General features: G+C 45.8%; 1 protein-coding gene across 1 annotated transcript in view; it reads left to right on the top strand.

Annotated features, from left to right (window-relative positions):
- The window catches only part of LOC144000395 (uncharacterized), a 38,449-nt gene extending 23,181 nt beyond the window's left edge, over nt 1-15,268 (top strand). Inside the window, exons 3-6 of the mRNA XM_077494204.1 lie at nt 6,387-6,608; nt 9,045-9,091; nt 12,340-12,417; nt 14,993-15,268. Coding sequence (XP_077350330.1) covers nt 6,387-6,608; nt 9,045-9,091; nt 12,340-12,417; nt 14,993-15,151 — 506 coding nt within the window. The 3' untranslated portion in view covers nt 15,152-15,268. The remainder of the gene's footprint in view (nt 1-6,386; nt 6,609-9,044; nt 9,092-12,339; nt 12,418-14,992) is intronic.
- The last annotated feature ends 725 nt before the right edge of the window (nt 15,269-15,993 follow it).

Genomic DNA, 15,993 nt, shown 5'->3' with positions numbered 1-15,993 from the left:
CGGCTGTGCAATAAAATATTTTTTCCCCCTGTGTTGTGTTTTTATTTGTACTTTATTTCACAGGTGAATGGGTAGGGGTACATTGTACCCCATACTCATTCACATAGGGTGGGGGGCCGGTATCCGGGGGCCCCCTTCTTAAAGGGGGCTCCCGGATTCCGATAAGCCCCCCGCCCGCAGACCCCGACAACCAACGGCCAGGGTTGTCGGGAAGAGGCCCTTGTCCTCATCAACATGGGGACAAGGTGCTTTGGGGTGGGGGGGCCGCGCGGCCCCCCCCTTCCCCAAGGCACCCCCCATGTTGAGGGCACGCGGCCTGGTACGGCTCAGGAGGGGGGGCGCGCTCGCTCGCCCCCCTTTCCTGGCCGGCCGGGTAGCGTGCTCGGACAAGGGTCTGGTGTGGACTTGGGGGGAACCCCCACGCCGATTTTTTTCGGCGTTGGGGTTCCCCTTTAAGCCCATTCCAGGCGGCGGAGCCCGCGACGTCTCCTTCGCGGGCCCCGCCTACCTGTACACGCGCTCGAAATGGGCGGACTTTCCGAGCGGGAACAGTCCGCTCATTTCGAAAGTACAGCGGACAGGCCCACACACGGGCGGACTGTTCGCTCAAACACAGTTTCAGCGGACAGTTTTTCGGAATTTCCGAAAGACTTTGTCCGTCCAACTGTCCGCTGAAACTGTCCGCTGAAAGCCCACACACGAGCGGACTGTCCGCCCAAACACTGTTCAGCGGACAAGGTTGGGCGAACAGTCCGCCCGTGTGTACGCGGCCTAACAAACTACCCTGACCTAAGCATAAACCATTTTTTTCAGGTATACACATTACATTGTTAGTGTTAATATTGGTTGCCATTTCTCCCACAGTGTCTCCGGGCACCTTAACTTGTACTTCTGGGCCAGTGACAGAAAGCATCTCTGCTACTGCTGAGTCCATTCTGGGCCCTTCCTTCTCATGAGGCCTAGCGGGAAAGGCAGTATCTGCGCCCTCTACTGACAACTGCTCCGCCGCACCTCGGACCACACCAGCAGAGATGTTTCTAGTCACCGCATCAGGCCGAGAGACCTCTGATATCTCAAGCAGTTCTCTCGCGTGCCTTCCATACCAATCAATAACTAGAAGTACGCTCACAGAGAATCTGTAGATCCTGTGCCAAATGGGTAACCATTGGTCCCACCAATTCCACTGTTGGTCAAGGTTTCCCAGCACTGCCTGTACCACTTGGCTCCACCCATTGGTGCTACGCAGCACCACCTGGTCCAACTGTGGTGGAGATACCCAAGTATACATCAAGTTCATTTTTACCAACTCTAGCATTTCCAGTAAGGTTTCTGCCATCTCTAAACCTTCCATGTCTAAACACCAGAACTTTCTAGGGTCTTTTACCCTGTCCAAGACATGGAGGGGCTCAGCGACTGCAGGTTGAGTGGGTGAGACATTTGAAGAGACCTCATCCTCCTTGGAGGTACCCATCATCACAGCTTGTTGCTCCCCTGGAGCGCTGTCAGACACATGTCTCACACTTATCCCTTCTGCACCAGTGTTGGTGAGCCTCTGCAGGTCATTACAAGTCACACTATCACTTTGATACTCCATATCATTTAGCTGTGGGGCTGTGGACAACACATCTGTGATGCCAGTGCCCTGAACTGTTTCTTCAGAGTGGAGGGCAGCAACCTTTGCAGGGACCAAGACGCCCTCAACCACCGGCAGCTCTGCGATCCCCCTGTCTGGCATAGCAGTTGTGTCCACACCCTTGTTACTTAAGCTAGCCTTACCCAGCATGGCTAGCAATTGTTTGGCCCAGCTGTCCCAGTCCATTGTGGTTCCACCATGGGCGTTCCACAGCGTTGCATCACCTGCTGTAGAAAGCCGCACAGAAACCTGGGATTCATTAGCTTTAACTGCACATTCCTCACTTCTATATACATCATTTTGTAACACCACACTTTTATCAACGTTGCATTGGGGTGATGCTTCATCACCTAAAGCTTGGTGCAGCACACCATTTTGAACACCTTTTTCTGGTGGCACTACAGACACATTCAGCTTTGTACACTCAGCTTTTGCAGGCTGAATTAACCCCTTACCCACTGGGCTACACGTAGGGTTGTGGGGCTGTGCCCACACGCTCTCACTGTGTGAATTAGTCCCCCCTTGTTCCACCAGCATAGCACCAGAGCCATCCTGGGCAGCCTCTGACACCAACACATGGAGACCCCATGAGACTTCCATGGACAATCCTGTGCCTCTGCCTGTCATGGGAGATCTCCTACTCTCATCACTGGTAGTGAACACATTACCATCCTCACTCTCAGATATGACATTACAAGAAATACATGTTTCAACGTCATTACACTCATCACGTTTACCAATAGGATCGCTTTTGTTAGTACGATCATTAGCATTCTCATTGCATGTAGCCACAACTGCCATTTTTGTGGATTGTTTATGAGCCACCATAACCTCTGAGCGACTCTTCACAGCACCCGCTCTCTGTAAAGGGGCACTTTTGCCTATTTGGGCAGCTCCATAGCTGACCTGGGAAACTCTCTGCTCCAACACTGCAAGCTCCTTGGAAGTTTCCCTGGGCAACCCTGCAGCAGCTGTCACTAGGGAACATGGTACCAGCACTGTTTTGGTCACCCCTAGCTTGTTTTTCCCAGCCATCTGCTGGATCATAGCAGGCATATGCAGAGTCCCCATGTCCTTTTCAGTCTTTAGCCCTGCGTCTAGTTGGGCTTTACGCTGCGCCTCCCCACTGCTCTGGGTAGCACAATGCAGAAAGTCTATGTCCATTTGTACTGCGGATCTCCCCACTGGACATACTCCCACTTCACTGGGTTCAGCATCATAAACTGAAACAGTCTTACCAGTTCCTGCAGCTGATGTCATAGCCTTCACTTGAGTGCGTTGTCTTACTGGTGTGGTGTCTCCATAGGCTGACTCTCCCATGTGGCCATGGAGCAAAACTGCAGCCTTTCTGGACCCACTGATGCCCCCTGTAGGTAACACAAGATCCTTGTTGCTAGGGGTAACTGCAGACTTGCGCTCCAAAGCTGGTTGGCTATACCTCATGCATGATTCAAGCTGATGTACTCTCCTTTCGGGACTGACCCCTTTGCCTAAGTGGCCATGACAGAAAACTTTACGTTTCTCTGGATTTCCAAATCCTGGGTCTTCCGGCGACACTTCTCCCATCCTGGAGCATTGCTGGCGGCCCATGATACGATGGAACTCTCCTCTAAGAAGGATTTCCTCTTTAAACTTGCTGTAGTCATCCTGGTCCCCATCCATCAAATGGTACACCGACCGGAACTCTATGCGCAATAAGGTTTGCAGCAGTTTTGGCCACCGGTCCCTAGGCCATTTTCTCTTTACAGCAACTTTTTCAAATCTTACAAGGAAGTCTCCCACCTCCTCTGTAGGCAGCATGGGTTGCACATAGTCAGAGGCCAAGATCTCAGCCCCTTGCAATGCACCCCACTCTCTGCGATTCCGCTTGAACCATTCATTCGCTGTCTCACATGTCACCGGCCCCTTTTTACTGGTCCTACAAGGTGGAGACATCTTCTCAGGCCATGCTGAGCTCACTTCTTGGCATCTCCTCCATGACTGGCTCTCACTCGTTGCCATTGGATACCACTTCTGAGGACACAGCTGATCACAATCATTAGTAGATGAGCTCCAGAATTCATCAACCTCCCATCCAGCTTGGTTATTCCACAAACATTCCTGTGACAAGGGGCAATGGGCAACAGCATGTCCCCACTCACTACAACTAATGCAGCGCAGAGGCCTCCTTGCGTCATGCTGTGGCACCTTTGGGCTCAGGCTGCCAGGAACAACATCCTCTTTCACTTCTCCTTTAACTCGGGGTGACATGATCAATTTACCCCAGATCACAGCGATGTCAGACTCAGACAAATTCTCTGGTGTGGCTGGGGCATGTGGTGAAATACCCTCTAGCCACAATAGCCGCTCCCTGGCTTTAGCAAGGATTGCTTCCTTTTTTTGCTTTGACCGTCCCATCCTTGCAATCACATGCACACAGCAGCTTGTAACAGTTCTCAGCAGAGAAAGAAAAAAAAAAAAAAATCTGATGTTTGATTCTTCCTTCACAGGTACACAACCCGCATGCAACACAGTCCATCAAATAAATGTATACGCAATGCTGTTCGCCTGGCTGCCACACACAGCTAGCAGTAGTTCCTGATGCGACTCACCGTGCAGCAAGGACCCGGATTCCACCGTCTACATGCCCGCATTCGAGCACCACTTGTGACATTGGGGTGTTTAGCTCAAGTGGTAGATGCATTTTTTAGTCCACATCAGTCAGGCGTGTATGGTTAAGGGCCTGGTAGCCCACATTTATTAGAAGAAAACAAAACAATAGTCCAGTAATCCCACGCAGGGGTTTAAATTCATTCAGCACACAAATGAACATACCAAGCCACCTGGCTCTCAATTGTCAATAGTTCCTCTGCTTGCTCCCAACAGATTTATCAACTCTTTCCAGCCCCCTGGACTCACCGGCTTCCTTAGTCTTCCTGACTCTCAAGGTTGTCAGCCTTTCCCAGTCCCTTACACGGACTACAGTCTCCCACAGGGCAACCCACTCTTTAACCAGCAGCAAGCTGCTCACACTCCACCATCCTCTACAAATCCCCTCGTTATATAGGCTGTGTGCAGCTGGGCACACACCCTGCTCGCTAGCCTCAAGACCCGGACACAGGGTTGGAGATCCCGTCCCACCCATAACTCTCAGGGATCTCCAAACTACAGAATCCCATCTGGAGCTAGCAAAACCTGGAGAAAACTGACAGAGCAGTTTTCTCCATTTAAAAGCTACACTCTGTAGTTTTGCAGTCCGCAGATATGCAAACTCTGTGTCTATGTCTCGTTTTCCTCCTATTTCATAGGGACAGAGCCTCGCTCTGTCACAGTATGTTGTATGATTATATGTCAGTATTACATTGTATATCATGTATGTTGTGTGATTATATGTCAGTATTACATTGTATATCATGTATGTTGTGTGATTATATGTCAGTATTACATTGTATATCCCTGTATGTTGTGGTCGTTTAGGTGCTTATCTAATAGTTTTTGGAAATAATTTATGCTCCCCCACTGAGACCACCATCTGTGGAAGAGAATGACACATATTTACCGCTCTTACCACAAAGAATCCTCTATGCAGTTTTCTGTTAAATCACTTCTCCTCTAATTTTATTGAATGGCCGCGAGTCTTTTTAAATGCCCTTTCGTGGAAACGTTTTCTCCCTATTGTGGGGTCACCGGTACGGTATTTCTACATTGAAATCATGTCTCAAGGAGTCTCTTCTCCAGAGAGAATAAGTTCAGTTCCTCATAACTAATGTCCTCCAGTCCCTTTATTAGCTTTGTTGCCCTTCTCTGGACTCTCTCCAGTTCCAGTACATCCTTCCTGAGGACTGGTGCTCAGAACTGGATGGCATACTCCAGGTGCAGCCGGACCAGAGTCTTGTAGAGCGGGAGAATTATCGTTTTATCTCTGGAGTTGATCCCCTTTTTAATGCCAATATTCTGTTGGCTTTGCTATTTGTATCAGTAGAGCTTCGTACCCTACATATGCTCTACTGCCGTTTTTTTTAATACATCTCGACACACACCCATTTGAATAACTTCAGACCAGGCTCAGAACAGTTGATGCAATTTTACTGAAATACTTCTTAGTACAGTTCAACATGAACAATGGTATTCTAATGTCCTTAACTACCTCTAGCTGGCTGCCCAGGCATACCTCAGAAAGGTCCATCTTGGTTTTCTCTGGGTCTTGATTGTTTTCCGGAAACCCCCATGCCTGCGACATACTGCGAGGCAGCCCCACTCCCCTGCAGCTATGGCATGTCCTTTCAGATGTGGCCTGTCCAAACCAGCAAAAAATTCTTCAAACCCAGCCTTCCCCCATATTTCTACTACTGGCCTGGATACAAAAAGCCCAGGAGCTGTAGCACACACAGTACCTCTCCCCCCCCCCCCCATCAGCCTGGGTCAGCCACTAACTGAACTAACATTTAACATTTATGTAGGCACTCTGTCTACAACAAGGCGTCTCTATCATTGGGGGCAATGAGGACGTGGCTAAGATGGCTGCCCTCATACAAAGCCACCATGCAGAACAAAGAGTGGCTAGTCAATAAAATGAAGGAAGACTAAAGACAATACAGGTGACTCCTTCTTTGCCCTCAACGGCCTTTTATGGCCACAACTTCTTAATATAATGTTCACCTTAAAATAAAGTTGCCTATACTTTGATCCAACACAGAATCTAAAGATATTATATTATGAGGATTGTTCATTAATAATACAACATGTTGTTTGTATTTCTGGATTTGTGGAGCAGGTAGGAAGAGAGTCCTGGTTGTGCTTGATGATCTAGAGGACAGCAGTGATGATGTGAAGATGGAAATCCTCATTAACCAGCAAAGCATAAAAAATCTGGCCGAGGAACTCTTCCTAATCAGCACAACAGAGAAGGCTCTCCTCGGAGATACGATGGCCAGCGGATATCAGTGCCAATCTGACCTCAAGAACAAGTTGGATCGCATGAAATCGATTATTGAAGGTAAGAGGGAAACTCACTATAATGAGCTTTTTGTCCCTTGAAATTGCACGTACATTTGTTCTGTGTGAATAGAGGCTAAATCGAATGTTAAAAGGCTATATTCTCCCCAGGACAACATTTTGGCTAAGATCAAGTGAAGTATCCATTCTTATCGGTGACCAGTAGGGGTGCTATGCTGTTGTTCTGGTTTGAACCGGGGCTGGAATGGCTAGCTATATAGTATCCCTGCTGGTGTGATGGGGACTCTGAAGGTTAGTACCGGCTGGAACAGAAACCGGGGGGGGGGGGGGGGCGTTAGGCTGTCGGGGCATGGGAGTAATTCCCACAAGAAAACTGCAAAGGCCCAGTTCCTCCTGAATTGGGTGGTTCTACCTTGTCTGGTCATGGGCTGGGAAGGCAGAGAGCCCTGTCTGTGCCCCCTTTGAGGGGTCGCCCTAAGGGTGTTCTTGGTAACACTTTGGTGTGTGACCCCACTGTGTGAAAAGGCATATGGTCACAGTCACTAAAACTTTTTCTGCACTGTGCCTTTTAGGGCTGGACCTTTTGGCAAAGTCTAGGGCACTTTTTTGTCTTCCAGTCCTCAGGGCCTGGCCAGTGTACATACACTCTCTAACTTTTGTATGTGTTTTATTTTTCCTCACTAATATGGAGGGTGTGAGTCCTTGGGCTTGCCCTGACATCTAGGGGGAGAATGTGTGGCCCTCAGGTTCTCTTTGGGAGAGCCCCTTGACCTAGTAGTCGATGGTCGGCTTTGGCTGACCTAGAAGAACGGGGTAAGCCAGGCCTTCAGGCTAGGCAGACCAGTTGAACACTATGTCCCTGCCAGGAGCCTTGCGCAACGGGGGAATTGGCGCAGAGGTCCAACCCCCTTCAGGTGGAGGACAAAGAAGACCCTTAAGTGCACCCTTAACACCCTTAAATGCACTTTTTAGTGTGGGTTTCACATGCACATTTTTTTGTACACTTATTCACCCTTCCTTATAAATGAACATGCGACTTGGAGGGAAAATAGCCTATTAACATTTGATTTTGCTCCCACTCACAGGATGAATAGCTTGCCATTTTTATAAAAGTACACCTTTGCATCCATCCATGATGACCATTATTCTGCAGAGGGGGGTATGCAACATAAAGTTCTTGCCCACCCACTTGTGTGACAATAGCAAATTAATATTTGCTATTGTTTTCCTGATTCTCCTCCCAGTTAATCAGGAAGCGGGTCCTGAGACCCCGTTACCGGATTGGTGGATCGGATAAGTGATCCTATTGGTCACCTAGGAGGAGGCCACCATGATGCCGAGGAGAAGCAGGGGAAACCACTGCCCTACACATGGAGGAAGCGATGCCCGTGACCTAGATGGGGTAAGTTTGGGGGGTGGTGTGGTGACTGACCAACCGGAGGGGGGGTTTCAGGGGCATTGTTGGCCGCTGCCCCCCCCCCCCAGAAAAAATATATATATACCACTAGGCAGCTTGGACTAGCGTCCGAAAATATTGAATCTTTCCAAATGATGATATATCGAATATACAGTATAGAAAACTCCCAGAAAAACTGCAAACATTTTCAAATTCACCCGGACTAACGAATATACGAAACAAAGAGATACAAAATGAATTCCGAAAACCAGGGCTTTTTTTCTCAGAGAATAGGTGCAGGAACTTCTTATCTCTGCCCCCTACCCATCTCTGAGCACCGCTGCTTGGTTTCACCCCCCACCCACCTCTCAGTACTGCCCCTTTTACAGAGTACAGAGCCAAGTATAACTTTGTGGTGCTAAAATTTGTATGAAATTTGTTAATGATAGCAAGAAAAGTAGTAAAATAGATTCCCCACAACCAGCAGCAATTGACCCAACCACCCCCCCAGCAACAATAGATTCACTCAGAAACAATAGATCCCCCCCCCTAGCAACAATGGATCCCCACAACAAAATACCACCCAGCAGCAACAACAGATCTCCCAGCAGCCAGCATCAATAGACCCCCCCCCCCAATCAATAGTAGATCTCTTTCAGCAATAATTGATCCACCAGCAACAGTAGACCGCCACTCAAAAACAGATCTGCTACAGCAACAATAGACCCCTCCAGCCCACCCCAGCACCCCTTGCCATTACATACATTCAGTGCTGGAGGTGCTGGAACTGTGTTCCCCCTAAAAAAAATGCCCTGCCGAAAACAAAATGGGTCAACATAAATAATGTGACTAAATAGAGTTCTTCAATGTATGAGTGCATCTAAAATGAAAACCACCGGCGTGTACATGTCAAGTGGGAGTGTCCAATAGGGGGACACTGCATACAGACCATAGGCCAACAGCATTGTCACCCGCATCATGGAAGAGCCTCAGGCTTTCATTTTCATTTATTTTTTTTCTTGACAGCCTGAATTTTATCAGCAGAATGCAATCTTACTGTTACCTCTGTATCTCCTACAGGCAAGAAAGCTCAAAGATTCCCTGAAGAGCCCAGGTCGGGCAGCTGGGTAAGTACCATTCAGTCAAACTTCTCTTGGTAGATGTTAAAGCGGAGTTCTGCTGAATTATTATTTTTTTTTAATTCAGCAGCTGCTGACTTTTAAAATAAGGACACTTACCTGCCCAGGGCGCCCGCGATGTCCTCACCTGAAGCCGATCTGTCCCTCGGGTGGAGGTGCCATCTTTGGTAAGGGAATCAGGAAGTGAAGCCTTGCGGCCTCACAGCCTGGTACCCTGCTGTGCATGCGCAGGTCACACTGCATGTCCTCACTGGTCCCTGCTGCCTTCTGGGACCTGTGTGTCTCCCAGAAGACAGCGGGGGGGCAGGGGAGGGGAAAACATGGTGTAGATCGCCGCAGAGCCTGGAAATACCTGGATTAGATAGGTATCTGATCCCCCTCCCCCTGAAAAGGTGCCAAATGTGACACCGGAGGGGGGGGAGGAGGAATCTGAAAAGTTCAATTTTTGGGTGGAACTCCGCTTTAACTATTGCATGAAAACGTTTTGTATTTTCATATCCAGCTAGAAGTTGGAGCCCTCAGCACCTTCTCACACATCTACCAGCCACTCCTTTGCTCCTCTTTTGAAAGATAAATCTGTTGTTTACAGAGCTCAATATCTCAAACTGAAAGTTACACACACCTTCCTGACAGAATGCAGTGGCTCCACCCCTCCTTCCCTGCCTGCCTGCTTCTTTGGCAAACTGTATGTAGAGTCAGTAAGAGAAAGACAGCCTGAAAGTAAACAGTTCCTGATGTTAGAATGTAAAATAGAGGTTTTAAATGGTGAAAATGAAAAAAGAAAAGAGACAGAAACATAGAAAAGTGACGGCAGAAAGAGTAGTCCATCGAATGTACCTATTTTATTTATTTATGTATTTATGTATGTATTTCTTTTTTTTTTTTTTTTCATGTTTTTTTTTTTCTTTTCGTTAACCTTGCTGCTCCGTGTATATGGCTCCACCCCCTTTCTTAAGTCAGCCCAATCATTGCCTGGTGTTTAATAGCTGATAGAAAGGGGGCGGAGCCACATACACGGAGCGGCCCGCCTAGCCCCTGACATCAGGATGTTTGATAGGCTAGCTGTTCGGCCCCCGCCCACCCTCGACATCATCCCCGAGTCTGACAGCTCCTATCTGCAAGCAGTGGCATTACATTACAGGTTAAAGCACTAAGCGGCTCTTACATGCCTCCCTGACTGCTCAATGGGAAACTGTCTCGCCTCCTTATACAGTCTCTTGCAGCATCTTACAGCAGATCTCCGGACACACATTAGGGTGTGTCCAGGCACCCCCGGAACACCCTGTGCACACGCCTATGCCGATCAGACATCTGGGTGGATTCCGACAGTAAAGTTGGGATCTCTCTAGAGTATGGACTGGCTCTGTAATGTCAGAAGCTTTAGGCCACTGCCTGCTGAATCTTGGTCACGACCTCCAGAGAACTAAGTAAATTCCTTTGAACCACAAGTGAAGTAGGGCCAAAAGAGCTTTGGCCCTACTTCTCTTTTAACAAGAGGATTATGTTTGACCAATAAAGTTTTGACATTTAAAGCGGTTGCAAACCGCTTGTTTTTTTGTTTTGTTTTTTTACCCTGCAAGGTAAAGGCATAATGTGCTAGTATGCACCACATACTATCACATTATGTTAAACTTACCTCAACCACTTCAGCCCCGGACCATTTTGCTGGTCAAAGACCAGACCACTTTTTACGATTCGGTACTCTGTCGCTTTAACTGACAATTGCGCAGTCATACAACATGGCTCCCAAACAAAATTGACGTCCTTTTTTCCCCACAAATAGAGCTTTCTTTTGGTGGTATTTGATCACCTCTGCGGTTTTTATTTTTTGCGCTATAAACAAAAACAGAGGGACAATTTTGAAAAAAGCGCATTATTTTTTACTTTTTGTTATAATAAATTTCCCTACAAAATATATAAAAAAACTTTTTTTTACCTCAGTTTAGGCCGATACGTATTCTTCTACATATTTTTGGTAAAAAAAATCGCAAGAAGCGTTTATTGATTGGTTTGCGCAAAAGTTATAGCGTTTACAAAATAGGGGATAGTTTTATGGCATTTTTATTAATATATTTTTTTTTTTTTTACTAGTAATGGCGGCGATTAGCAATTTTTATTGTGACTGCAACATTATGGCGAACACATCGGACATTTTTGACACATTTTTGGGACCATTGTCAATTATACAGCAATCGCTGCTATATAAATGCAGTGATTCCTGTGTAAATGACACTGGCAGTAAAGGGGTTAACCAGTGGGTGGCAGTGTAGGGGTTAAGTGTTCCTAGGGGCGTGTTACTAACTGTTGGGGGCTGGGCTTTAATTTAGTGAACACTGATCTCTGCTCCAATCCCATGGAGCATAGATCAGCGTCACTAGTTGCCAGGCAGAACGGGGAGATGCTGTTTACAACGGCATTTCCTCATTCAGCCGCCCTGTGAGACGATCGCGGGTATGCCCGTGGCGATCGAGTCTGCGGGACCCGCGTCCGGACTCACGGGGGTCCCACCAAGCTCGCGATGGCAGGGCTGCATTAAAGATTGGACGTACCTGTACGTCAATATGCCTGCCCGTGCCATTCTGCCAACGTACATCGGCGTGCACTGGTCGGGAATCGGTTAAAACTAAGCCATCCCATGCCAAGAGGTCAAGTCTTCAAGCTGCTTCCATATTCACCCGTCTTGCTTCTGGGTTTGCGGACTCCGGCTCTGTGACTGGCCTGAGCCATGATGACGTCACTCACGTGCATTCACGTGGGAGCCGCCAGTCATGGCACAGGGCTCTGATGGCATGGGTGGCTGTTCCTTCAGAGCGCATGCGCCAGTGATGTCACCGGCTGCATGTAATGTAGATATCTCCTGAACAGAGCTCGTTTAGGAGATATTTACATTACCTATAGGTAAAAGTCATGCATGGAAGTTAACTTCCACTTTAATTGTACATTTATATTGAGTATCATATGTGACTTGTCTGAGGTCCAGGAGGTATGTGGACAAAATGGACCAAACATGGAGGAGCTTTAGTGTCCAGCTCACTGCCACAACCAGAGGGCATCCAGGGGACAATAGATGAAAATGGGGAAGGTGGGCCAGATGGACAGAGCGACTGAGAATTAGAAAACGCACAAGAGATGAGATAGAAATGATTATAAAGATGAATTTTCCCTTTGAACAAGGATGTCCAACCTGTTCTGGAGTCACGTGACTAAAAAGTCTCTCTTTCATTTGTTCAATACAGCCTGAAGCAACAGCAATCCAAATGCCAGATCCAGAACCCGGTACTCAAAGTAATAGACCGAGACGACAATGTACTCCAGTAAGAATACAAGTTCGTTTGCTTTATGTTCTTCCCGCGCTCTGCAAATTTGGGTCATGACTAGGGATGAGCTTTATGTTCGGGTCGAAACATTGGCTGTTTGCCCGTTCGGCAAATAGCGAACAATTTGGGGTGTTCGCAGCAAATTCGAAAGCCGTGGAACACCCTTTAAAAGTCTATGGGGGGAAATCAAAAGTGCTAATTTTAAAGGCTTATATGCAAGTTATTGTCATAAAAAAGTGTTTGGGGACCCGGCTCCTGCCCCAGGGGACATGGATCAATGCAAAAAAAAGATTTAATAATGGCAATTTTTCTGGGAGCGGTGATTTTAATGCTTAAAATGAAACAATAAAAGTGTAATATTCCTTTAAATTTCATACCTGGGGGGTGTCTATAGTATGCCTGTAAAGTGGTGCATGTTTCCCATGTTTAGAACAGTCCGAGAGCAAAATGACATTTCTAAAGGAAAAAAGTCATTTAAAACTACTCGCAGCTACAATGTGGCAATACATACACATAAAAGTTCATTGATAAAAACAGCATGGGATTCCCCCACAGTCCATTACCATCAAAAACAGAAACGGTCGCACAAGTGTTCATGCTGATCAGAGAGTAGGCTTGTGCAACTAGTTTCGTAACGAATCGAAATTCGGCCGAATTTTGCATCTTTCGGACATTCGGATGCATCCGAATGTCCGAATAAAAAAATAACAAATTACAACGAATACAAAAGAAATATAACGAATGAATTCGAATGAATTCGGCATGATTCAACATTATTTCAACTGCATTCGAAAATATTTTGTGACCCGACTTTAGGGCCATGTATCTCGGGGTCACTTGGTGCTAGACACTTCAAATTTGGATATGTTGTAGTGCTAGTATTATTGTGTTTGCATACCAAATTTGGGGTTTCTAGCTATAAGTGACCCCGAGATATGTGGCCCCAAATTCGGGTCGCAAAATGTCATTCTCTGCTCTAATAACTAATAACATTTTGCAACCCGATTATGGGGCCACATATCTTGGGGTCACTTATAGCTAGAAACTCCAAATTTGGTATGCAAACACAATATTACTAGCACTACAACATGTCCAAATTTAGAGTTTCTAGCACCAAGTGACCCCGAGATACATGGCCCTAAAGTCGGGTCACAAAATATTTTCGAATGCATTCGAAATGATTTCAACATGATTCGACATTATTTCAACTGCATTCGAAAATATTTTGTGACCCGACTTTAGGGCCATGTATCTCGGGGTCACTTAGTGCTAGACACTTCAAATTTGATTTGGATATGTTGTATTGCTAGTATTATTGTGTTTGCATACCAAATTTGGGGTTTCTAGCTATAAGTGACCCCGAGATATGTGGCCCCAAAATCGGGTCGCAAAATGTTATTAGTTATTAGAGCAGAGAATGACATTTTGCGACCCGATTTTGGGGCCACATATCTCTGGGTCACTTATAGCTAGAAACCCCAAATTTGGTATGCAAACACAATAGTACTAGCACTACAACATATCCAAATTTGGAGTTTCTAGCACCAAGTGACCCCGAGATACATGGCCCTAAATTCGGGTCACAAAATATTTTCGAATGCGGTTGAAATAATGTCGAATCATGTTGAAATCATTTCGAATCCGGTAGAAATATTTTCGAATTTGGTTGAAATATTTTCGAATGTGGCCGATTTTTCGAATTCGGTAGAAAACTAAACGAAATCCGAAAACGAATTTAAGGAAGTTAACGAATATAACTAAACGAAATTAATGAATTAACTAATTAAAACAAAACGAAACTAAACGAATTTTTTCCTTTTGCACATGTCTATCAAAGAGTAAACAAATATGAGTAAAAAAAGTAACCAAGTTTATTTAAATGGTACCAAAAGCATCCAACACAGAACATGAGTATAGGTGGTAGATAAATCAGCAACATAACATAATTGTCCTCTAGGCATGACCATAGTAATATAACATCACAGATTACATCTCTAACCCGACGCGTTTCGCAAGCTTTCCTCGCATCTTCAGGGGCTGATGTGCATATCTATAATCTGTAACAACAAATAGAATATATATTGAAGTATAACTTATAATTTGGGCACAAGCATGAGGCCTGAACTGATCATTGTCAGACAATTGGCCTCGATGGCCGATCCCAAAGAAGGGTCAGCGGGGGACATCTCCCACGGGAGCTGAATGGATGGAGAGCACAGCATGGAGGACCGAGGCTAGACCAAGGGCAGACACGGCAAAGATTTGAAAAAGAAGATGTGAACTCATGCTTCTCCCATAGACTTGCAGGGCGTACTCACTGTATAAAATGTATATTGATGTAGGTATGAGTATCTAAAATAACAATATATAAGGGCGTACTTACTGTATAAAATGTATATTAGTATAGGTTTGTATATCTAAAATAGAGATATCCTACATGTATAAAGTTATGTATACAGTACTAGAGGTTCATACCTACATCAATATACATTTTATATAGTGAGTGGAAAAGGGGCGGGGCTACGTCTTACATTTCTCTTTGATCCTGATTGTGATTTTCTTTTCCTTTCAGATATGTATCTTTATTATCGGTATCGTTATTGTTCTTGTACTCCTGGTGATTATTCTACCAATAACACTGCACCATGGAAAACAGGACCAGGACCCTTCGTCCCACCCTCTGAAGGACAACAGATCATATACAAACACCAATGGGTCATTTTTCTCGTGAGAATAATTTGTTGCATTGGATGAGATGAATGAGTGGAAAAAGCCTTCATCCATCCAGCACTAAAACAATAAATGAACAGGACTGCCTACAAGAGCACCGGGAAATTCCCACACACAATATGTAGTGATATAGATATATAATGACACGGTATATAGCAATATAGATTTATAATGACACCATATGTAGTGATAAGGACAGGGGCAGACTGACAATTCATGGGTTCCCCAGGCAATAGGAGATTATGGGGCCTCCCGGGTAATAGGAGAAGATGATGGGGCCCCTGGTCCAGAGGAAATTATGGGGCCCCCAGGCAATAGATTGTGGGGCCACACAGTATACACATACAGTATACATACACACATATACACAATATGCACACACAGTATACACACACACATACAGTATACACACACACAGACACACAATATGCACACACAGTATACACACACAGAATATACATACACACACCGAAAAGGTACTGGAGAGGCGGGGGCAGCTATAATCTTGGGATTTAACCACTTCAGCCCCCGGACCATTTTGCTGGTCAAAGACCAGACCACTTTTTGCGATTCGGCACTGCGTCGCTTTAACTAACAATTGCGCGGTCGTGCGGCATGGCTCCCAAACAAAATTGACGTCGTTTTTTTTTACCACAAATAGAGCTTTCTTTTGGTGGCATTTGATCACCTCTGCGGTTTTTATTTTTTGCGCTATAAACAAAAATATAGCGTCAATTTTGAAAAAAAAAAACACATTTTTTTTTTTACTTTTTGTTATAATAAATATCCCCCAAAAATATATATAAAAAAAAACGTTTTTTACCTTCAGTTTAGGCCGATACG

This window comes from Lithobates pipiens, unplaced genomic scaffold (assembly GCF_037356315.1).
Source record: "Lithobates pipiens isolate NorthernLeopardFrog02 unplaced genomic scaffold, aLitPip1_a1.2 Scaffold_22, whole genome shotgun sequence".
Classification (NCBI taxonomy): domain Eukaryota; kingdom Metazoa; phylum Chordata; class Amphibia; order Anura; family Ranidae; genus Lithobates; species Lithobates pipiens.
This window is presented reverse-complemented; position numbering and strand designations above follow the sequence as displayed.